Here is a 24,877-nt window from a genome sequence, read left to right as displayed (position 1 = left end):
CTTCTCCAGCTCATTTTACAGATGGGGAAACTGAGGCAGAAAGGCTAACCTTCTGAGTCACCCGACTAGGATGAGGCTGGACTTGAACTCAGGTTTCCCTGACTCCAGGCCCGATCTTTGCCCACTGTGCCGCCCAGCTGCCCAGGATAAGTTTAGCCCACCCCTGTTTCACCCAGGCATCCGCTGCTACATCCAGAGTTGAGCTGACTTGGCCAGCTGCAGACCATTCTTTAGATGCCTGGGGTGCCAGGGATAAGTCAGCAGCATTTCTGAGCGAGAGGGAGGATCAGCTCTGGAGCTTCAGGCCCAGATGGGGCAGCTGGGCAGGATAAAGCAGCCGGAAGAATCCCAGGCGCCCCCTTGGCACTTGGGGGGCACACGTGTGTCAAAGCGTCCCAGAAATTAACATTTCCAAGGAAGAACGTGGAGGCAGAATGGTCGGGAACCTTAGGCTCCAAGGCTTAGTTCACATTGTTGGCACGGCTTGCAAAGTTCTGTCCCCGTGGGGATCCCCAAAACAGCCCTGCTCTGGTCCATACAAGTCATGTGACCTGGGCAAAAAACTCCCAGCATGGAAACTACCTCCACTTGGTCTCTGTGACTCGGAGCTTGAGAGCACTCAGAAGTTCAGCAGCTTCTGTTTGGCCGGACGCTTGCAGGGTCGGTCCGGGTCTCCCGGCCTCCCGAGCCGGCCTCTCCTCACCACAATGGAACTGTCCTTTGTCATGCACTTACCCACAGCTTGGGGGCATCAGGCTTGAGATTCAAACCCATTTCTGCTGATTCCAGGTCCGGCAGACTCCCCATTTTGCCACACCACCCTAAGGAGAATACCACAAAAATCTCAAGCAGACAAGTTCTGACAACACCCTCTCTCGCCTGTAATCCCAGGCCGATTTCTCAATTTGGCCCAAACCCTGGTTCAGTGGTTACTCTCTGGGGCGAGTACCCGATCTCCCAGAGTCTCAGTTTCCCCATGCACCCCATGGGGATGATTCCATCTACTTTATGTGGTTAATGACGTTCAAATTATATAATGTTTTCAAAATACAACTACCCAGCCTAGAGAAACGGGTACTTATTATTGTTCCTGTCAATTATAGTATCAGAAACACACCCGTCAGCCTGCTTAAGCCATGGAGATCATTGCTCCAGAACCCTGGAACCCATCCAACCCAAACTCCTCTTTTTTACAAATAAGGAAACTGAGGCTAAAGGAAATTGTTAAGGCAAAGCCTCTTAAACTGTGGGTCGCAAGCCCACATGAGGGCATATAACTAAAAGCGGGGGTCGCAAAATTATGATTTATTATTTAGTTTGTGTACCTATTTTAGATACCTGGAATCAGGTAAAAATTTCTCAGGTGAAAAAGTTTAAGAAACTAAGGTCTAAGGTCACATGGGTAACATTTATCAGGAGATTCGAGACCTGTGCCTTACGGCCCGTTGCTGAATACTCAGAGCCCTTTGGACAGAAGTTGGCCAAAGTTGACTTTGATCTACAAACTCTTTTTTCCCAAATTAGTCATGTTAAAAACATAAATGAGAAGTGGGGGGAGGGGAGAAGAGAGGAAGGAGTTACATTTCTTAAGAGATCAGACTGAGCAAGTATCATCAAGTCCCGTAGAAGCCACCTGCACCCATAACCACTCAGTAGGTGCTAATTACAAAATATTCTCTCTCTATTAAAGCCGGCCTCCCAAGACTCCCAGAAACCCTTTGGAGCCAGTCGCCATATTCAGTTCTATTCTATGCAAGTTTCCTGTGGGTCACGGGCTAGGAATGCCTTCCCTCTGGGGGCTTACATTGTACCCACTGTTCTTAAAAAACAGGAGAGACCAAACAGTAAGGTATGAACCAGAGACTCATTAAAATAGTTTTTGCTTTCCTTGATTGTATTAACCAAACTACCAAATCAATGAAAAGCTATGGGAGCTGTGCCTCAGTGGGTGGGCTCACAGATGTACCCACCTATGTGTCCTTCCTCTTCCCCATGGCTCCCTACGACTTCCCATTCTTGTCCTGAGCCATTAAAATCACGAAGTGGCAAAAAGGAACTAAGTATTCAAAAGAATTCTTCAAAACCTGAAACCCTGGTGTAGAAACGGTTACCTAAGAGGAACCCAGGCTAAATTCAGCATCTTGTTCCAGATGCTGCTCTGTGGGTCAACGATTTTGGCTTTTTGGTGGCCACAGCACACCGTCACACTCTTAACGTATTCAGCTTCCAGGCCACTAAGTCTCCTGTTTTCACATTAACTATTGGTTAGCTGTTCCTACTCCTCTTGTGCTTTTCCAGTTGATTTTTTAATCCCATGTGGGACTTCACATTTATCCCTATTCAATATCCTATTATTAGATCTCTTTGGACCCCACCCAACTGCACTCCCCGGGATCTCTCTTCTCTCTCTATGCTTTGTACTTACTTTCACCCCAAAACCCAACCCTGTTTTCCATTTTCCTTATATCCTCGCTTCCACATTAGAATGGAAACTCCTTAAGAGCAAGAGTTGTCTCATTTCTATTCGTATTTCCAGTATTTGGCTCCTTGCAGGCTATGGGAAGTACTTAGCAGGTGCTCTGTGGACTAGATTTAGCTGATTATTCATAGATCCTAGATCGTGGATTTGTACATAGATCCTAGATCGTGGATTTGTGCATAGATCCTAGATCGTGGATTTGTACATAGATCCTAGATCGTGGATTTGTGCATAGATCCTAGATCGTGGCTTTGTACATAGATCCTAGATCGTGGCTTTGTACATAGATCTTAGATCGTGGCTTTGTACATAGATCCTAGATCGTGGATTTGTACATAGATCCTAGATCGTGGATTTGTACATAGATCCTAGATCGTGGGTTTGTGCATAGATCCTAGATCGTGGATTTGTGCATAGATCCTAGATCGTGGATTTCTACATAGATCCTAGATCGTGGCTTTGTACATAGATCCTAGATCGTGGCTTTGTACATAGATCCTAGATCGTGGATTTGTGCATAGATCCTAGATCGTGGATTTCTACATAGATCCTAGATCGTGGCTTTGTACATAGATCCTAGATCGTGGCTTTGTACATAGATCCTAGATCGTGGCTTTGTACATAGATCCTAGATCGTGGCTTTGTACATAGATCCTAGATCGTGGCTTTGTGCATAGATCCTAGATCGTGGATTTGTGCATAGATCCTAGATCGTGGATTTCTACATAGATCCTAGATTGTGGATTTGTACATAGATCCTAGATCGTGGATTTGTGCATAGATCCTAGATCGTGGATTTGTACATAGATCCTAGATTGTGGATTTCTACATAGATCCTAGATTGTGGATTTGTGCATAGATCCTAGATCGTGGATTTGTACATAGATCTCATGGATTTGTGCATAGATCCTAGATCGTGGATTTGTGCATAGATCCTAGATCATAGATTTCTACATAGATCCTAGATCGTGGCTTTGTACATAGATCCTAGATCGTGGCTTTGTACATAGATCCTAGATCGTGGATTTGTGCATAGATCCTAGATCGTGGATTTCTACATAGATCCTAGATCGTGGCTTTGTACATAGATCCTAGATCGTGGCTTTGTACATAGATCCTAGATCGTGGCTTTGTACATAGATCCTAGATCGTGGCTTTGTACATAGATCCTAGATCGTGGCTTTGTGCATAGATCCTAGATCGTGGATTTGTGCATAGATCCTAGATCGTGGATTTCTACATAGATCCTAGATTGTGGATTTGTACATAGATCCTAGATCGTGGATTTGTGCATAGATCCTAGATCGTGGATTTGTACATAGATCCTAGATTGTGGATTTCTACATAGATCCTAGATTGTGGATTTGTGCATAGATCCTAGATCGTGGATTTGTACATAGATCTCATGGATTTGTGCATAGATCCTAGATCGTGGATTTGTGCATAGATCCTAGATCATAGATTTCTACATAGATCCTAGATCGTGGATTTGTGCATAGATCCTAGATTGTGGATTTCTACATAGATCCTAGATTGTAGATTTGTACATAGATCCTAGATCGTGGATTTGTACATACACCATAGATTGTAGATTATTCATAGATACATAGATCACCATCTCTCCATTTCTACCCCTTTAAAAGCCCTTCTGGACTCGGACTTTTCAGAGATCAGCTACAGAGGCTTAGCAGCTAATTCACATATTTCTTAGAGATTTCGTTCATCCTGGCTTAGTGACTTGGACTCAGGGGCAGAGATCCCAGATGCAGAAGCACTGAGCTGTTCTCCTTAGCCTTGTGGATAATGATAGAAGAAGAGCAGGAGGTAGTGGGTAGAGCACCAAGTCAGAAAGTCTGACATTAAACTCTCACCTCAGATATTTACCATGTGATCCTAGAAACAGCACTTAGTTTCTCAAGACCTCAGTTTCCTTATTTGTAAAGAGAGGGGACAAGTCGGATAGCCTCTGAGCCTCTAGACCTGTGATCCTGTCACTTCATTTTCCTGAGTTCACTTCAGTTCCCTCATGGGTTAAATGAGGGGATTGAGCCACATGACCTTTAAGCTCTTTTCCAGTTCAGATCTAGGGTCCTTTGATCTTGTGGGAGTTCCCCTATCCAAATGGAATTCCAGGTCCGTGCCAAAAAACCCACACCAAACAAATACGGGCTGTTATTACCAAGTTGCTTATGCTCTGTGTGCCTCAGTTTTCTCATCTGTAAAGTTGGGATAATGACAGCCACAGTACCTGCCCCACTGTGAGCTCATGAGAATCAAATAAGATAAAGGTGGTGAGTGCCTTTGCAGATGGACCTTACATTGTGGATATTAGCTGTGATGATGGTGGTAATTATAAAGTAATTTGGGAGTTGGGAAACATTGCGTTGCTATGTAGAGATCACCCATTTCAAGTAGCATTGAAAAGGCCTCTCCCCAAACCTCTGATTTATGGAAGAGGTAAAGTGTAAGAAGCAGCAGAGTCAGGATTGGAACCCATTTCAAAGACAAGGGCCAGAAGAGATCTTAGGGATCATCTGGGTCAATTTTGCAGATGATGAGACTGAGACTGAGAGATGAAAAGTGTTTGTTTATTTTTTCCCCCCAAAAAAATCACATGACAAATTAATGGCTAAGAGTAAGACTAGAATTTTGGTCTTCCATGCCCCCATATAATTCAGGATCAGAGGGAGGAAAATATTCACACATCACTCAGTCCATCATCTCCGTCTTCCAGAACTGAATCTCAGGATAATTTCCACTAGGAGATGTTTTTGTCTTAACTGCTCCATTCTTCAGATGAGGAAACTGAGACCCAGGAAATGAAAACAGAAAAAAAGGCAAGAGCTGGGATCTGGCTCCTGGTCCTGCGTGTATTTGGGAATGGTTTTTATTGATCTATTATTTTTTTTACATCACCATCATTTCCCCCAGAATCCCTCTCTCTCTCTCCCTAATCTGGTGAGTTTTACACAGACGTGGAGTGACCTAATTAATGTCACACAGGTAAACTGGTGGCAGTCAAGATTTGAACCCAAGTCCTCTGACTCCAAACCCAGTAACCTTTCTACAATACCACTCTGGGCATGTTCCCTCAGCCTTTGCATTTCTCTGGACTCTCTTCTGTATTTTCTCTGTAATCAATCCAATAACCAACAAGAAGTTATTAAATGCCAACTGTGTGCCAAGCTCAGTCCCTGCCCTCAGGTAAAGACTAAGCATATCCCCACATTTGGAGGACTGAATGATACTCTTTCCATTTCTTGGAAACCATTTCAAAGAACCCAGATAAGTGTACCTTCCCAGACGCACCTCCTCTTCTTTATAGCAGTTCAGCTTGCCCTTCCCCCCAAGCCTTCTTTCCCCTTGTTCCTCTGGTTCCTCTGGTTTTCAGCGGTCCGCCCACCCAACTGCTGATTCTGCTGTGCCCTCCCTCCATGTCTGCCTCTCAGCAGCAGTTCAGTTTCCTCAAATCGAAGGGATAAGATTCCCCACCCGGTGCCAGAAAACTGTGGGCGATGACTCCGCAGCACTTAGGGAACAAGAAATAGAGTTTATCCTTAGTCTGAAGGGAAGGTATATTAGTCACCTTTCAGAAAAACACATCCATGTAAATCCCCCAAGTGTCTCCCTGATTGCTCGATAAGCTAGGCAGACAGCGGCAAGAGTGTGATGGGGAGAACCCTGAATAGGAGCCCCCCAATTCCTGGCTCTGCTCCTCGTAGCTGTGATGTTGGGGAGGACGATTCCTTTCTCTGGGCTCGGTTTCCTCATCTATAAATGGAAATAGATGGTCCCCAAGCTCATTATGGGAAGGCTTAAAAATCCTTCCAGCTCCAACTCCATTCCTAGCTGCATCCCCAATACTAAGTGAAACCTCAGCTTGGGATGTGTAAAACTCACCAGATTAGGGAGAGAGAGAGAGGGATTCTGGGGGAAATGATGGTGATGTAAAAAAATAATAGATCAATAAAAACCATTCCCAAATACATGCAGGACCAGGAGCCAGATCCCAGCTCTTGCCTTTTTTCCTGTTTTCATTTGAGTCTCAGTTTCCTCATCTGAAGAATGGGGCAATTAAGACAAAAACATCTCCTAGTGGAAATTATCCTGAGATTCGGTTCTGGAATTTAGGATTCAATTGAATAATGCCTTTGTCTTTGTTATAAAGGATGGCCCTTTGGGGAAGAGAGAGTCATATAGCTGTTACTGCCCTGCTCAACAGCCTTCTATAGCCCATGGTTTCTTATATGCTGAAGACACTATACTAGACCCTTGAGATGTAAAGATGGCAAGTTCAAAAGGCCGCCGCCCCTCCAGGAGCTGACCTGCTATAGAGGGCAGCAGAAGTGGGGGGGTGGAGAGAGGGATAAAGATGTTCACAGATAAACATGTTACAGGGGATGGAGGGATGGGATTAAGGGGGAAAACTGGACAGAGTGATCTTGGCGAACACGAGAAGTGAGTGTAAAGTGATAACTGGGAGGATCGGGGCGGGCTTCCTGGAGAAGATGGAATCCTAATGGAAGCCACATCTAAGATCCAGAAGTGAGGAGGAGTCTGTACTCCAGGAACGGGGCACATGTCTGCAAATGCGGGGGGCTAGAGACAGCGTGCTGATTCCGAGAGCCTCTTTCTGCTGGACTAGAAGGTGGAAGGTCTGGTGGGCTCCTCCTTGAGTCCAATTATGGAAAACCTTGAATCTACTTTAGATTTCTTCCTCGAGCAGAATATTTTTAAAGATGATGCTTTCCATAAAGAGGAAGGCATTTCCTCCTGTGGAGAAGCCTTGGGACCCCGCCTTTGGGACTCCTTTGTCAGGAGGCTCATGGGGCTCCCTTGCCACAGGCTTCAGTACAAGGAGCTGGATCCAGGCCTCTTGAGCCACTGCAGGCCTTGCAGCAGGAGGGGAGGATGGGAGGAATGATAAGTGGGAGAGAAGGGGAATGTGTCTGTGCTCTGTCTGGAAACTCGAGCCATCTGTGGCTCATCCCCATCATAACTCCTCCCCTGTGCCCGAACCCCAGCCAGAGCCTGGAATCTGAGGCTGGAGATCCAAGGGCTGGGCAGTTAATGGGCTCGAGGGGCCCCTGGCCCATCCTTGACAGGCGGAGAAGACAATCGAGACAGTGGTTCATGGGAAAAAGGCCCCAAGGGTTTTAAAGGCCGGATGGCTCCCCTGCTCGCCGGTGTGACATGGCTGCCCAAAATGCCAATGACAACAGGGCTGGGAGTGAGGAGGGAAGCAAGTCTTCGTGCCCGGCTCAAGTTTCCCTTTCTGCAGGGAGAACTGTAGGAAGGGGAGAACAAAAGGCCCAGGCCAACCTGGACAATGGGAGGATGCTTCTGGTACCTATGTGAAAGGGATATGGGCAAAGGCGAGAGGGCCGGGGATGGCCCTATCCCTCTCTCCAGCAATCAGCTGGCACTTAAGCAAATGCCTACTGTGTGCCAAGAGTATAATTGCAGTCCACCAGCAAGCACATAGTAAGTGCCTACTGTGTACCAAGAATATAATTTCAAATCATCAGCAAACATTGAATAAGTGCCTATATGTTGAGATTATAATTGCTGTCTGTCAGCAAGCACTTAGTGCCTACTGTGTGCCCAAAGTATAATTTCAGCAAACACTAAATAAGTGCCTACTATATGTCAAGATTATAATTCCTGTCCATCAGCAAGCATTTAGTAAGTAGGATATAAATTTTTCTTTCAAAGAAAAACTATACTATTTGCTTGTAATTCTTTGTATTTCAAATAGATGCAGACAGAAAGGAGAATTAAATTTAAATTATTTTACTAAATTCAAATTCCTCTTAGTTGAAATATTTCAGTTTAATTATTAAGTGATTAAATTTATTTTATTAAAATGTATTTTTACTCGATTTAAATTGTTTTTTAAAATGGTAACTAGGGGCAGCTAGGTGGCACAGTGGAGAGAGCAGCAGCCCTGAAGTCTGGAGGACCCGAGTTCAAATCTGGTCTCAGACACTTAACACTTCCTAGCTGTGTGACCCTGGGCAAGTCACTTAACCCCAGCCTCAGAAGAAAAAAAAATGGTGTAACTGTCTTGCCTGGTCCTGCTGGTATTGATCCAGAGTCGATAGGGAGGAGGGCATTAGGCACTATACATTGGGCCTGGGATTTCAAGTTGTGATGTTCCAGATGAGGGAACATTCTCTGACAATGCAGGACTGCCCCTTTTCTGCAATTTAGGCTTAGAGTGGGTTCAGACTCTGAAAAGTGGCTAGGGTCATCCCCAGTAGGTGGGAAGACTCAAAGCAGGTGTTAAAAGGAGTAATTGAGGGGCAGTTAGGTGGTGCAGTGGATAGAGCACCAGCCCTGAAGTCAGGAGGACCTAAATTCAAATCTAGGCTCAGACACTTAACACTTCCTAGCTGTGTGACCCTGGGCAAGTCACTTAATCCCAAGTGTCTCAGAGGGGAGAGAGAGACAGAGAGAGACAGAGACAGAGAGAGAGAGACAGAGAGAGAGAGACAGAGACAGACAGAGACAGAGAGAGAGAGAGAGAGACAGAGACAGACAGAGACAGAGAGAGAAAGGAAAGAAGGAAGGAAGGAAAGAAAGAAAGAAAGAAAGAAAGAAAGAAAGAAAGAAAGAAAGAAAGAAAGAAAGAAAGAAAGAAAGAAAGAAAGAAAGAAAGAAAGAAAGAAAGAAAGAAAGAAAGAAAGAAAGAAAGAAAGAAAGAAAGAAAGAAAGAAAGAAAGAAAGAAAGAAAGAAAGAAAGAAAGAAAGAAAGAAAGAAAGATGGAAAGAAAGAAAGAAAGAAAGAAAGAAAGAAAGAAAGAAAGAAAGAAAGAAAGAAAGAAAGAAAGATGGAAAGAAAGATGGAAAGAAGCTGCAATATTTATCCTGAAGAAGACAAGATTTAACAGGGGGATGTGGATCTAAATTCAGGGGTTTGAAGGACTATGATAAGGACTAAGAAGCTTGCTCTGTTTGTTCCCAGAGGGAAGAAGCCTTTGCCAACCTTCAAGCTGTCTAGAAATGCTGGCTGTTAAGTTTTCATTATTTAAACATAAGCTGAATGGTTCTCCTGGAGTGCCTTAGAGGAGAGATTCTGTTCTATCCCGAGAGCCTTTATTTCAATGCCCCCCCCCTTACCTTTCCCTCATTAACAAAACACAGGTAGAGGCAGATTGGGCGCTCTCCCTTGAATTGTTCTTAGTTCCTCTTCTGTGAAATCCTGCTATCTATATGTAGAAAAGTGTCCCAATGGGTTCTTCATCTGGAACCTGGGAACTTGTTTTCTTAATTTGTTGATATTCGTATTTCAATACAATTGGTTCCCTTTGCACATGAATCTTTTTATTATGACTTCCAACTTACTGGCTTGATCCTACCAGGAAGTAACTGGTTAAGGTGCATCCAGAAGGAGAAAGTCTGAATGGGTTGACATTTGTATTAATAATAATATATTAATAAATATAATAATTATTATAATAAATTATAATAATATAAGATGTACCATCTATAAGTCACATAAGAAATCCATTGAAATGTTGAATCCTGGGGCTGGTGAGGAAGCTCCCTTGGTGTTTTATAAAAATACGATTACCTTTATTCAAGGGCTCAAAACAGAAGGGACCTCGAGAGGCCCCAAACCCTCATCTTAGCGAGGGGGACACTGGAGAACCAGGGGCCGATTAGGTGACTCACACAAGCCAAGTCCTGACCTCAGAGCCATCCTTTTCTGTGTCATCTTCATCAGACTACACTTGTAGATCCATCCTTTCACTGAGTCTTTCATTGAGGAGGGCAGACCAGTACACCCATTTTATAGATGAGGAAGTGAAGGCTCAGAGAGGTTAGGGACCAGCCCAGAAGTGCACAGCTGTAAGTGGCAGAACCAGAACTTAGCCCTAGCTCCTTCCCTGGCAGATTCTCCTTCTTGGATTTGGAAGAAAGACAGACTTGCGGTTCCAGCCCCGAGCAAAATTGGAAGGCAGGGAAATTTTGTCTACAGTTGCTTCTGTGGGAATCCACTTGAGTGCCCATCCGCATTCCTCCCCCCTCCAAAATTAATTGACTGGCAGGAAATCAGCCCATTGGCACTGAAATTTAGACAAAACAGACTGTCCTTCCCAGAGGTGTTCACAAATCATGGAGGAAGGTGTTCAGTCATTTTTCAGTGGGGAACAGGAGGTGGGATCCGAGAAAGCTTCATGTGTTAGTGCGGGAGCTGTGTCTTGGGGAAGAGGGGGGTGCTACCAATTGGAGATGAGGAAGGAGTTGGGAATATTGAATTGGGAAGTGATATAGTCAGATCTGTAATCTGTACTCTAGGGAAGAGTCTGTTGGGCAGGAGGTCGAGAGTAAGGAGACACTTCGCTGAGAGAGACCAACGAGGAAGGACTGAGATGTGCACAGATAAAGATACTTGGCATTGTGCGACGAATACACACAGAATCATACAAAACTAGGGGCTATGTGAAATCTGAGAATGGAGGGTAGGACGGACAGGAATGATCCAGGAAGACTTCCTGGAGCTGGAGGTCTGTGGGTCCAGATTTAAAGGAAAAATATACGAAGTGGAGTTCCATCTCTTTTTTTGTTGCTAGTTTATTTGTTAGTTTTTTTTTTCCTTTATAATGAATTTTTTCCCTTTTGATCTGATTTTTCTTATGTAACATGACAAATATGGAAATGTTTAAAAGAATTATACATATTTATACATATATATGAGATTGCTTGCTGTCTTTACATGGATCTGAAGAAAGAAAATACTTTTTTTAAAAAAAGGAAAAAATAAAGGCTATAAACAACATAAAGAAAGGAAGAATATTTCAGATACGGGGATCTGTAAAACCAAAAAGTATGATAAGAAAGCATGGAGTATATAGGAAATAGGAAAGAGTATAGTAGGTGTACTAGAAGAGAAGGGTGGAAAGATAGGAGGGTTCCAGATTGTGAAGACCCTTAAATCCCAGGGAAGAGAGTCTGGGCTTTGCTCAGAGGCAGGGAGCCACTGAAGGTCTTAAAACTAGGAGTGAGGTCTGTGCAATAAGTGGAACACTTGATTTCCCCATGAAGAATGATTTAGAGGGGCCAGGGAGTAGAGATGAGAAGTATGGTAGGGGCAAGACCCTGGTATCAGCCCAGTTCTCTATCTCTATCTGTCTCAGTTCTTAATTCTATTCTATCAAAGAGAAATGGATCCCTGCTGATGCATATTGACAACTACAAATTAGCATTATCTCTGTTGTGTTGTGATTTTATCTGTGTGTATATATATATTTCCCAATTATATTTTAACCTGGTTCTGGTGATGAGTTGGATACCTTTAGGCAAAGGGACTGGAAGTGAGACTTGATCTAGAGAAGTGACAGTGGGATTAGAAAGTGTTAAAGATAGAGACCCGGAGGACCTGGCAACTGAGAGGTACAGTAGGTGTGAGAAGTGAGGGGGTGGAAAGGCTAATTATAAGGCCAAGGTGCTAAACAGAGAGTTGGGGTGAATGATGGTGCCTTAGGCAAAAACCAGGAAATCAGAAGAAAGAGCAGGATTGCAGGCAGAGGAAAAAAATCTGCTTTGCAGATGCTACTTGCTATTGTGACTAGAAGTTCCCTGCATATAGCTGGAGATTTGGGCTAGGGGGAGGGTTAGGCCTGTTGTTTATAATTTCATCAGAAAGAGTTAAAGCATTGGGGTTTTTTTTTTTCTTTTTCTTTTAAAATTTTTATTTATAAGGGAAGAGACACTGAAAAAGAGAGCGAGAGGTTAAGGATATATTCAGAAATAAGTATAATATAATACAAATAAAAATAAGATTTTTAAAAATTAGTTAAATTTCTTAAATTATAATTATTATATTACATTTTAATATATAAAATATTAAATGTATGATATAAATTTATTAAAATTTTGGATGAATACACACCTCTCAGATTGGCTAAGATGACAGGAAAAGATAATGATGAATATTGGAGGGGATGTGGGAAAACTGGGACACTGATGCATTGTTGGTGGAATTGTGAACGAATCCAACCATTCTGGAGAGCAATTTGGAACTGTGCTCAAAAAGTTATCAAACTGTGCATACCCTTTGATCCAGCAGTGCTACTCCTGGGCTTGTATCCCGAAGAGATCTTAAAGGAGGGAAAGGGACCCACATGTTTGTGACAACCCTTTTTATAGTGGCAAGAAACTGGAAACTGAGTGGATGCCCATCAGCTGGAGAATGGCTGAGTTCGGGTATATGAATGTTATGGAATATTATTGTTGTATAAGAAACAATCACCACGATGATTTCAGAAAGGCCTGGAGAGACTGACATGAACTGAAGCTGAGTGAAATGAGTAGAACCAGGAGATCATTATACATAGCAACAAGATTATGTGATGATCAGTTCTGATTGGCGGGGGCTCATTTCATGGCTTGAGGTGATTCAGCCAATTCCAATAGACTTGTGATGGAGAGAGCCATCTGCATCCAGAGAGAAAGCTGTTGGGACTGGGTGTGGATTTACTGAATGAAAGTATTTTCACCTTTTTTGTTGTTGTTTGCTTGCTTTTTGTTTTCTTTCTCATTTTTTTTTCCTTTTTGGTCTGATTTTTCTGTGCAGCATGATAATCGTGGAAAATTGTATGGAAGAATTGCACATGTTTCACATATATTGGATTACTTGCTATCTAGAGCAGGCAGTGAGGGAAAGGAAGGGAGAAAAAACATTTGGAACACAAGGTTTTGCAAAGGCAAATGTTGAAAACGATCTCTGCAGATATTTTGAAAATAAAAAGCCATTTTTTTCAAAAGAAAGAAAAGAAAATGCCATCCACACCCAGAGAGAGAACTACAGATTGAAATATTATTTTCACTTTTTTCTTTTTTTTTCTCATGGTTTTTCCCTTTTGTTCTGATTTTTTTCTCCCAACGTGACTCATGGAAATATGTAAAAAATGAATATAAAAATGTAACCTAAAAATAAATAAGTATACTAAATGTTAAAAAAAAAAAAAAAAGTCTATTGGCACAAAATTTACCAAGGTAGGAAAATGTGGAATGTATTATAGAAAAACTACAATCTAGAATTTTGAAAGTGAAAAAAAAGTTCTTGAGCCTGAAAGATTGGGTCTTCCCAATGACTCCATTCCCAAGAGAGGGTTTTGGCTGGCTAAGACTTCACACATGCATGAGGGACCTGAGAAGGTATGACTATTAAACAGAAAGAGAACCAAAATAAAAACTCAGAGAAAAGGAAAGGGTGGTCAGTGCCACGGACTGGTAAACTCAGGTGTTTAATAAATGCCTTTGGATCAAAGAACAAGGTTTCTGAAGCCATGTGGCCAGTATGGAGGTGCTACATTGGGAGATCTGCCCTTGACCTTGATCTTTGCCCTTATAGGTGAGGCTCTGGGCCTGAATCGCCCGGTGCTGGTCCCTTACAAGCTGATCCGGGACAATCCGGATGCAGTGGAGGTTACCGGCCTGCCAGACGACATCCCTTTTAGGAACCCCAACACATATGACATCCACCGGCTGGAGAAGATCCTGAAGGCTCGGGAGCATGTCCGGATGGTAATCCTCAGTCAGCTGCAGTAAGTAACCCTAGCCCTCATCCCTGGAGGACCCTGGAAGCGGGGAGGGAGGAAAGAGCCAACCAGGAAAAGGGTTCTTGGACTTCTGGGCAATTTACACATGGCTTGTTTGTATGTCATTTCCATAAGCAGACTGTACAGTCTGTAGTTCCCAAGGTAAAATGTCTCATTATTCCTTTATCCCTTTTTATTTATCCCTTATTTATCTATTTTATTTTATTTATCCCTTATTATTATTCCTTTGTCAGTTGCACTTACCTCCTGGAATCTCCAGGCTTGCCCTTGCCCTCTCCTTTGTACCATAAATCACCTTTCTGATGAGTGATACAGGCTCCCCCTGTACCTTTCAGTCAGAATGGTTTGAGCCCTACCTATCTTGCCATCTCCCCCCCATCAATACCCTTTTGTTGTTCTTCTTCCCCAAACCTGCCATTTGTTTGCTTAAAGGGAATTTCCATGTGAGAAAACCGTCTCTACCTATGCAGGTCAGCACCTGCTCCGAAATGTAGTGAATTCAATTATCCCTTCCATTTCTCAACTATTCTCCCTTAGGACTGGAAAGGCAGTGGAGAATGGAAAAATCAGGGTCTTCTGGAGGCAGGGTAGCTGGTCTCTTTGCCAGCTCTCTTCTCCATCAAATCACCACGTACTTATTAAGCACCTACTGTTTGCTAAGCATCAGGGACACAAGAACAAGAATAGAATGGTCCCTACTCACAAGGCCCTTACAACCTGGTGGGAAAGATGTCAAAGATGAAGTGACTATAGACACACAGAGGTAGTTTGGGGAGAAGGGAACTGAGAAAAACTTTATGCATCTCCTGGTCTCTGAACTGAATCTTAGAGGAAGGAAGGAACTCTGTGGGACAGAGCGTGGAGAAGAAGGCCAGCCCAGTCATGGATTGAGGGGTCAGGGGCCATAGGATGGAAGATGGAGTGTCTGCAGGGATAAACAGGGGAGAAGGCTGGTCAGGCTGGCTCATGGAGTATGAACAGGGAGAAATATTCAGGGAGGTCATTTGGAATGGAAGTTTGGGGCCTGGTTATAAGGGGCTTTAAAAATTAAAGCGAGAAATTTAGATTTGATCCAAGAGGCCCAGATAGGGAGGAGAGGAGTCACATGGGCATAGCTGCCCTTAAGGGAAATTATCTTGGCTGAAGTACATCAGACAGACTGAGAGACTGGGGCAGGAAGACCAATTAGGAGGCTGTTGCAATGCTCTGGGTGAAAGGTGATGAGTACCTGAAGAAAAGTGGCAGCTGGGTAGGTGCAGAGAAAGGGCCCAAGGCCAAGGGTGTGAGGGGCAAGTGTGGGCTCCTGATTGGAAGGGTGAGGTGAGGAAGACAGGTCTGATGAGGGAAGAGCAAAGTGCCTTTAGCAGAAATGAAGGAGAGTGGAAGAGGATTTCAAAGATAAGAAATTCGGTTTTAGGCATTTAAGGGTAAGAGGTCTCTGAAGTCTTGTTTGAAATGGACAACATACAAATTGGTGATCCCAGTTTGGAGGAGAGACTGGGACTGGATTGTAGAGCAGTAAAGACCAGGCAAACTGGAGCTTGGGAATTTGTGGTAGAATTGTGAATTTTGTGGGTGAAAAAAGGAGGAGGGTGATAGCGGGAGAAAGAAAAGCAGAAAGATTCCCTCATGGACAAGGAAGCTGGCTTGGTGGAAGCTGTTTGGTTGTACATTTCTAGGAGATTTAAGAATACAGATCCCCAGCAATTTGTGGGTAATCTGGCTGGACCCCGATGCCAGAAAAGCTTGGGTTCAACTCTAAGTGGGAGTCCAAATTTTTAAAAGTTTGGAGGAAATTAAAGAGTAAGGCAAGTAGGCCCATCACACACTTGTTTTGGGTGTGACTAATCTCAGAGAAAGTCTAGTATCTAGGAATAATAATGGCAAATCTTTACAGATGCCCGATGATGGGTACAATTCTGAGACCCCAATGGGTTCTACATGGAAAATGAATGTGCCAGGAGGGCAGAAATAGAGCCAGGGTGCTACATAAGGGTACTCAGCTGGAAAAGGGGGGACGTGATCCATGAACTTTTAAAAAATATATCTTTTGATAAGTGTGTTTCAGTAGAATTGGTTTCTTTTTGTAGTCCTGTGTACTTTACGCATTTAAGAAACATGATTCTGCAAAGGGGTCCACAAGCTTCACCAGATGGCCAAAGGGAGCCATGAGCAACCAAGGAGAAGGACCTCAGGGGTTATAAGGTTTGCCTCACCCAGGACTTACAAACGACTTGGGTCCACAGCTTCAACCTCTTCAGGGTGTAGCCAAAGCTTGAGGGAAATAAGAGCTTCTGGTTGGCCAGGTTTTTAGCTTAAATAGGAACTCCTTTAAATTGTTTAAAATCTTTCCCAAAAATAGATCTGTTTTTTCAGCCAAATCCTAAAAAACTCTAGTGACTATAGCTATAGTATCTTTATTTAATGAAGATCCTAAAAGATCTCAAGAATCATCTTTTTTTTTGCTTTTTAATAGCATTTTATTTTTCCAATTATATGTAAAGATAGTTTTCAACATTCACTTTTGTAAGATTCTGAAATCCAAATTTTTCTCCCTTCCAAGCAATCTAAGTTATACATGAATAATCATTTTAAATATGTTTCCATATTAGTCATATTGTGAAAGAAAAATCAAAATAAAAGGGAAAAAATCCCAAAAACACAAAAACACAAACAAAAAAAGGTGAAAACAATATGGTTTAATCTGCATTCAATCTCCATAGTTGTCCCTCTCAATGCTGACAGCATTTTCCATTCCAAATCTGGTAGAAAGGATAATCATTTTCAACTTAATTTCAAAAACAAGCAACTAATGCCTGCTGTATCCCAGGTTCTCAAAGCATTGCTACATAGATTAAGAAAACTCTGAAGGAGCTGACAATCCAGCAGAAGGAATAAGAGGCAAGAACAGATAACTACAATTCAAAAGAAACATTAGTTTGTAGAAAAGGATCATAAGCTTAGAGATGGAGGAGACTTCCAAAGCTATCTAGTCCGCCCCCCCCCAGAGAAGGGGATCTGAAGCCTGGGTGGAACTGTTTTGTCTAAGATGATACAGGCAGCGAGGGGCAGAGTGGGATATAAGGTCCCAAGGACCAAGAGCTACCCCTTTTAGCAGGGAAGATCAGGGCAGAGTCTGCAGTAGGTAACACTTCAGCTAGACCCTGAAGGATGGGGAAAATCTCAGCAGGGAAAGATGGCAGAGAGGGGGAAATGGGCCATCCACCCTTTGGGACCCAAGGAAAGGACAAAGGTGCAGAAGGGTAGAAATGATGCTCTGAATTCTTGTTACTCAGAACTGGTGCTAGATGGTAATTACCACAGGTTGGACTTTGTATAACATCCATTCTCTCACTGGAAAATCCATGAGAAATTTTCTGTCTTCAAGATAAAGACCTTATGATAATTTGTCTCCAGGATAACTGACCCCAAAAGGGGGCAAGGGAAAAAAGAAAAGAAAACTTCCAGGGAGGGGAAGGTCAGTAACTGAAGAAGGACGTATTTCCATATTTATAACTTCTGAAAACTGATTTCTGCTCACAGTTACCCTATCGATCAGGTTAACACATTTAGAACAATTTAGGGAAGATGAATTTTTAAACCTCTCTAAATGTATTTTCTTTCCTTCTTCCTTCCACACCCTCAGATCACGTTGTAAACCTAAGCCAGCTGTCACATGGCGCCAAAGGGTAATTTCTATTCAGGGTTGACCTTAAATAAAAATCATACTTTGGGTGAAATTTATATTTTTCTTTAAAGTTTCCATCACCAAAATAGGGTTGAATTAGCTAGGCAGGCCCCCAGAACAGAATATTATGCTTGCTATTTGTGTAATTGCCACCAAGTGAACCTAGGTTCACTAAGAGGGTAGCTTAGGATAAATGGGCCAGCTTACCCTAAAAATAAATAATTGAGAGATATTGCTGTTGATCACTTTCTGGTATCAGGAACCCTTAAAACCCTGATTTTTGAGGCCCCAGTTCTCATTATCCGCTCTCACTCTGGTGACATAACTCACATCAGCATCATGATCAGGAGTCTTCCCACAGGACCAGTAGGGCCCCATTAAGGGTCCATCTTCTCCCTCAGACCCAGAAAAACCAGGCCCTGGCTCCCAGGACACAGAAAGGCTCTGAACCAGAAAAAAAGCCCACCCATTGTATGCTGTAGAGCTATAGAGAGCACATTATAATAACTCCTTGGCAAACCTGGAAAGGAATCCCCTATAACAGCAGAGTCCCTTATTCTAGGTTATAGAGGAGAAGCTCTCTTGCTTCTGGGTGAGGTCGTAGCCATCTGCAGCTGTGAGGTTTGAATGCTTGAGTCCTAGAATTTCAGGGAGTTATCTATCAGCTGTCACCTCTGAAAGTTCTGGGGCATTCAGAGTTCTAAGAAATCTGAGCATGTGACTCAAGCAGCATTGCTTTGGTTTTCTATTTTAGAAAAAAGGAAAGGAAAAAACCTCCATGAAAATGGCAGTAAGTTTTAGCTAAGTGCATTCTATGTGAGGTGGATAAATATAGTTACCAGGAACAAAATTTGAAAGAAAGAGAACACCTTGGCCCAATATGATGCCCTGCTGACTGAAATGTTGCCCTAAATACAAGTTGCCTTCCCATAATCCTCTCAAGAAACTCAAGAGTTTCCAGCCTCCACAAGCTACTGGCAACTCTGGTCACTGATCCATGGAAGCTGAATTTGAATCCCATCTGGGAACCTTAATAGCTCGATCGTGGACAAGAAATGTTCAGTTTTCAGAACCTTAATAGCTCAATCATGGACAAGAAATGTTCAGTTTTCTTATCAAAAAATAAAAACAAAATAAGAATGCTATCTCTAGTACCTCTCTGATTGGATTGTGGTGAGGATAGAAGGACATAAGTCCTTCACAGATTTTAAAGTACCATAAAAATGTCAACTGTTATTAAAAGTTAATCATTTTACCAATAAGGAAACTTTCACAAGTGAAAAAATTGAAGCTGAAAGAGAATGATCACAGTCATGTAGCTAGTAAAGAGTTTAACGTAGGTTTTCCTGACTCCAAGTCCGGGAACCCTATCCCTGACTCTTCTCTTGGGAAAGGAGCACTCAAACCCCCTCCCTCTTCAGTAATTAGCTCTAGAACCCAGCCTAACCCCAAAGTATTCTGCTTGTTTACCTGAATGGTCAGAATAGGGTTCCAGCTCCCAAGCTTGTGACTTCTCTCTCCTCTCTCTGCACACACTCCAAAGTACCAAAAGAAAAATAAAAAAGAGATTTTTCTCCCCCTTTGTCTGGAAAAAAGTATACTTTCGTTCCTGTAGCATCTGTGGCTATTGCTGCCACTGCAAGCTTCCTCTGCCCTTGTCTTCCCCTCCTTTCTCATGAGAGCTTCATTTTCCTTGAAAGGGATTTCTTTAGCCAAATTTTCTGTTCCATAAACTGACTTATTATCCATGTCCTACTTTGCCCTTTTTTTTCTTTAATTTAACTTTGAATATTATGTCCTGCTTTGCCCCTTTTCAAATTTTAATTTTAAATTTCAAATCCTGCCTTGCTCTCTTTTCAAATTTTAATTTTAAATTGTGAATATCTTTTTTTCTTTTTTAAATCAGCTTCATTTCCAAATATATCCCGCCCTCCCCTGCCCAGCCAGCCATTCCCTTCTAACAAAGAAGAGCCATGAAAGGAAAAAAAAAAAAAAAAAAGAGCATTTGAACATAATTAACCCAACACATCAACTAAGTCTGATAGTTTATGCTGTGTTCCACGACCATAATCCCCCAGCTCTACAAAGTAAGAGGGGAGGTTGATTGTCTTTCTCTTTCAAGATAACCTCTGTATGTTGGTCAGCACATTTACCCCTGTGTTTATTTCTCTGTGTCAGTTCGTATAAATCTTCCCATCCTTCTCTGGATTCATCATTTATCAAAACAGGGCCATATTTCATCAGATTCGGGAACCATCCCCCAGCCAGTTTGCCCCTTTAAAAAAAAAATCTCCCTGAACCTCTTGAACACATTTTGAAGAGAACAATTTAAAAACACTTCACTCCGCATTGTTCCCCTCCCACCCTCCCCTGCAGTTCTATTTGCGGATCTCAGCAGGACCCTGGGATCCTTTCAGCTCGGGAGCCTGCCTGTGATTGGGGCTCCAAGGAGGAGGGAGGAGGGGAGGCATCTCTGATACTGGGATCTTCCCAGAGTCCTCTGCAGCCTGCTATGGATCATCCAGGGCTTTATTGTAAACTCCCTTCAGGCGCTTGTTTATACCTTTGGATCCCCATAACTTTTTGACCCCAGTTCTCTGGCTGGGTGGGCTGGCTCCTGGATGGAGAGGCCCTCCCCCATCAATCCCAACTGCCAAGGCTGGAAGTGACCTGATAGCTACTAAATAATGAAGGGCTTAGAGCCCGGGTCAGATGAGGATCTGCAGGAGGAACTGGAGAAGGCTCCAGGGGGGATGGCAGAGCTGCCTTTTGCTGTCTGAAGGACTGTCATGATGAAGAGGGGGATGGTTGGTTCTAAGGGCCCAGAGGGCAATGGGAAAACAGGGCAGAAAAGCAAATTTAAGTTGATGTCGTAAAAAAAAAAAAAAAAAAAAAAAGGCACAACACAAAAGCTTCTTAACATGCAGATCAGTCTGGGAGTGGAATGGGATGGCGTGAGCTTTCTGTCAGTGCAGAATCCTTAAGAGGGTCTTGTCAGGGATCATGGAGGGGCTTTTTCTAGCACAGAAGTAACCCAGCTTAGCTCCTGGAGAGGAATAATTAAATATGATACAGCTGGGAACTGACTCCAGCGCTTTCCCAGGAGCATTCTTGCCGTACCAGGGTTTCTGTCTCCTCCTCCCGCCATGCCCCACATGGGGCAATGCCCTGGGTCTGGTGGGATGTCCCCCTCGGAGGATCGTCCTGGGGAACCAGATTGTGTCTGCCTGGGTAACAAGGGAGACATCTCACCATCCCAGCCTCTGACTCTGACCCGGGGTCCAGGATGGGGCACACAGGAGCAAGGGGGAAGGAGCCCCACATTTCTAACCCTGCTTCTTTTGCTCTGCAGACCTTTTGCTGAGATATGTGGAGAGACAAAGCAGCCGGGTGAGTAGGTGAAAAATGACCTGGTCGTTTCATGGGCCCGATGACCTCGACCCCTTTTAGAGAAATCCCCAACATGTCGAGAGGCTCTGAGGGAAACCTCAGTTCTCCCTCTTGTCCAATACACCCAGCAGAGCCCACCTTCTTCAAACCCCTTCATCCTTCACTCTTCCCCGGGACATTACAGTCAGAGTTGGGATAAGTCTGAAGGGTCATCCATTCTACCCTCCTCCTGTATAAAATAGAGGCCCAGAGAGGCGGATCCTCTTGCTTCAGGTTGCCCAGCTAGTACCGAGAGGATCTGTGAGCCCTCTGTTCTTTCTGCCTTCTCTGAAATGGGGGAGGTGGGCAAGGGGGTCTCCAAGGCCCTGTGCAGCTCAAACATTGTGTGGTCATGTTTGTGTCCCCAGTGAAAGACAGCGGCGTCCCCAAACGAAAGCGGAAGCGAGTCTCTGAAGGGAATTCTGTCTCTTCTTCCTCCTCATCCTCTTCCTCTTCATCATCCAATCTGGAGTCCACGGCCTCGACCAATCAGATTTCACTTGTGGTAAAGCTACACAGTTCTCAGCCTGATCTTTCTTTGCCTTGTCTGGCGGGGGGGCGGAGAGGGCTCCCCACGGCCAATCTGTTCATAACCCAAGATGGAAAGGGGGGTCTGTAGTCTTGTCGGAGAACCACCCCGCAAAACCAAGGCCATGACAACAGTTCATTGACTGGAGGAAAGACAGTTAAGTAGGGATGGAATTGGAACCATTGGGATAAAGGGTGGGATGATCACCAGAGCAGTCCCAGCCTTTGTTCTAACAGGAGTCCAGCAGAGGGACACCATGGCTCCGGGACCCTGGGGGTGACCACCAGAGGATAAGTCGGGCAGGCTGCTTCATCCTATAAGATCCGGTAGAATACCCAAAGATATGGGAACATGGGGAAGGAAGCACGAGCCCATCCCCCGCAAAAAAAACCCCAATGTGGTAGTGTGGTGCAATGGAAAGAGCCTTTACTCTGGAGTCAAAGGGCTTAATTCCAGCTCTGTCCTTTATTACCTGTAAAACATTAGACAAGTCACTTAACTTCTGGGGCCTGGGGTTTGAATGAGAGGTTTGGCCTCTAAAGTCCCTTCCCAGTCCGAGCCGCGGACTATCCTGTGCTGACAGCCTGGCACAGAGTCCCAGTGACACCAGCCTAGGTTTAGCTCTAGATGCTCCTGAAATTCTCATGGCAATTTTGAGGCAGATCTTCCCCTGTCCCTTCTCAGGTGAATCTCTCTTTCGCCCCGAGCATTTTCAGACTGATTTGACTTCTCCTCTTTCCCAAATATTATCCTGTGGGGCGCCACACATCATCCTCTGGGGCAAGCAGCTGAGTAAAACGTGGGGCAGAGGGAGAAGCAATTCGCCCACTTCACACAATAGCAGATCCCCTCTCCCCCAGACAGAGAGCTTTCCACTACCCCCAAGCAAACCCCCCTCCAGTTTACCAAGTCCTTCCCCTCCTGATTATCTTCCCTCCTGTCCCAAGAGACAAGCAGAAAGAAAAAAGGAGGGGCTAGTTCACTTATGCTTAGAGGCAGCGTGGAGTATCGGTCAGCAGCTGTTCCCCACCCCTATGCCCAACAAAGATCAACCATTAATCAACAAATATTAAGCACCTGCAGTATGCCAGAGGGTACTATATGCTGAGACATAAAGACCAAAAAATAATAATAATGACAATCCCTGCCCTCAAGAAGCTCACATTCTGATGGATTCCCCTCGTGAGAACTTTTAGTTGCAAAACTAAAAATTCCTTGTGACTTTTTTAAAATTAAATTTTGAAATTATTTGTCCTTAGAAGCACCAAAATAGGGAAAGGGGGTTTTGAGATAAATATTTATATTTTTAACATTTACATGTATAAACTATATATATGTATGTATGTGTGTATATATATGTGTACATATATGTATGTATGTGTATGTATATATGTGTACATATATTTGTGTATATATACATATATGTATGTGTATGCATATGTGTGTATATATACATGCATACATATACATACATATCCATGGGATCATGGATGAAGAAAAACTTCATCTTATCTAACCCTCTCGTTTTACAATGAAGGGACCCGAGGCCAAGGGAGTATAAAGCGCTTGTCCATGGTCACATGCAACTAGTAAATCACAGGCAGGATATGTCCCTGGCTCCCTTGACACCAAATCCAGCTCTTTGAATTTGCCCCAGTGCCCCCACTCCCCATTTAACTCACCGTTTGCCTCCCTTTGCCTCCCTTTAAACACCCGATGGGGCGCCTTTGAGAGAGTCGTGCATACAGGCAGAAAAAATTCTACCGGCCTGCAGAAAATATGGGCCCTGCACAGTACACGCCACAAGGCCCTGCTCCTGCCAAGCACTTGGAACATGAATCCTTCCAGGGACAGGATCCCTAGAATTGCAGGGATTTCCAGGAATATTTTTGTTGTGGTTTTTGAAATCAAGGTTTTATGTGTCCTTGGCCTGGCTCCCCTTCAACAGGTGTTCCTTCTCTGCCCCAGCAGCCTTAAGTCATTTCTAAGTCCCTGCAAGCAGAGCTGACAGCTGTCAGCAGGGGATGGTTTTTTGGTGATACCTTACATGCTAACATGGAATTTTTGCCTCCTCTCTCTCCTCTAATTCTTGTTCTCTCATTATCGCTTACTTTCTGTCTCTCCCTTCTTCTCTTTCCCCTTCCTTACCTCCTTCCTTCCTTCCCTCTTCTCTCTCTCTCTCTCTCTCTCTCTCTCTCTCTCTCTCTCTCTCTCTCTCTCTCTCTCTCTCTCTCTCTTCTCTCTCTCTCTCTCTCTCTCTCTCTCTCTCTTTCTCTCTCTCTCTCTTTCTCTCTCTTTCCTCTCTCTTTTTCTCTCTCCTTTCTCTTTCTGTCTTTCTCCCTTTTTTTCTTTCTCTTTCCCCTTCCTTTACTTTCTCTTTCTGTCCTCTCTCTCTCCCTCTTCTGTCTCTCTCTCTCTCTCCTGTCTCTATTTCTATCTCTCCCTATCCATCTCTGTCTCTCTCTCTTCCTCACCCTCTGTCTCCTGTCTGTTTCTATCTCTGTCTCCACCTCTCTCTTTCCCTTCTCTCTCTGTCTCCATCTCTCTCTGTCTCTCTGTCTCTCTTTTCCTCTCCCCCTCTCTCCTTTCTCTTTCTCCCTTCTTTTTCTCTCTTTCTCTGTCTCTGTTTCTCTCTCTGTCTTTCCCTCATCCCCTCTCTCCTCTCTCTGTCCATCTCTGTCTCTCTCTCTCTCCCGCCCTTCAGCAGTGGCCAATGTACATGCTGGACTATGGTGGTCTGAACGTGCACATTCCAGGACCCATTAACTACTAGACCTCAACGCTGACTCAGAACCTCAGACAGAAAGAATAAATACGTGTAATTTATGTAAAAAGTGTATATCCGGATATGTATCGATGCCTTTTAGTTTTTCCAATGATTTTTACACTATATTCCTGCCTTTTTAAATAAAAAGAAAGTGTTGCCTTGCTCCTTGGAGTCCTCCTGTTATTTGGGAGACGTGTTAGAAGGTTGGGGGTCACCCGGGATGGCCACCACCACATGGCTCCTGGCGGCCAAGCCCTTCCTCAGGCTTACTTTGCTTCCTGCCCTTCTCGGATCCGGCGTGGTGCCTCATCCATACCAGGCTCCTGGCAAATGCTTATCGGGTTCTGTTGGGCCTGCCATGGGCTTCTGGGTAAAAAAAACAAACAAAACACAACAAAAAAAAAAACATAGCTTT

The 24,877-nt window shown here is 43.8% G+C and overlaps 1 protein-coding gene across 1 annotated transcript in view; it reads left to right on the top strand.

Moving 5' to 3' along the window:
* GTF2IRD1 (GTF2I repeat domain containing 1) overlaps window positions 1-24,625 on the top strand; it is a gene marked incomplete in the record, with an annotated part of 193,432 nt that extends 168,807 nt beyond the window's left edge. The window contains 4 exon segments of the mRNA XM_074264041.1: window positions 13,842-14,034; window positions 21,090-21,127; window positions 21,535-21,671; window positions 24,400-24,625. Coding sequence (XP_074120142.1) covers window positions 13,842-14,034; window positions 21,090-21,127; window positions 21,535-21,671; window positions 24,400-24,468 — 437 coding nt within the window.
* Between the last annotated feature and the right edge of the window lie 252 nt (window positions 24,626-24,877).

This window comes from Sminthopsis crassicaudata, chromosome 4, assembly GCF_048593235.1.
Source record: "Sminthopsis crassicaudata isolate SCR6 chromosome 4, ASM4859323v1, whole genome shotgun sequence".
In the NCBI taxonomy this organism is placed as follows: Eukaryota; Metazoa; Chordata; class Mammalia; order Dasyuromorphia; family Dasyuridae; genus Sminthopsis; species Sminthopsis crassicaudata.
This window is presented reverse-complemented; position numbering and strand designations above follow the sequence as displayed.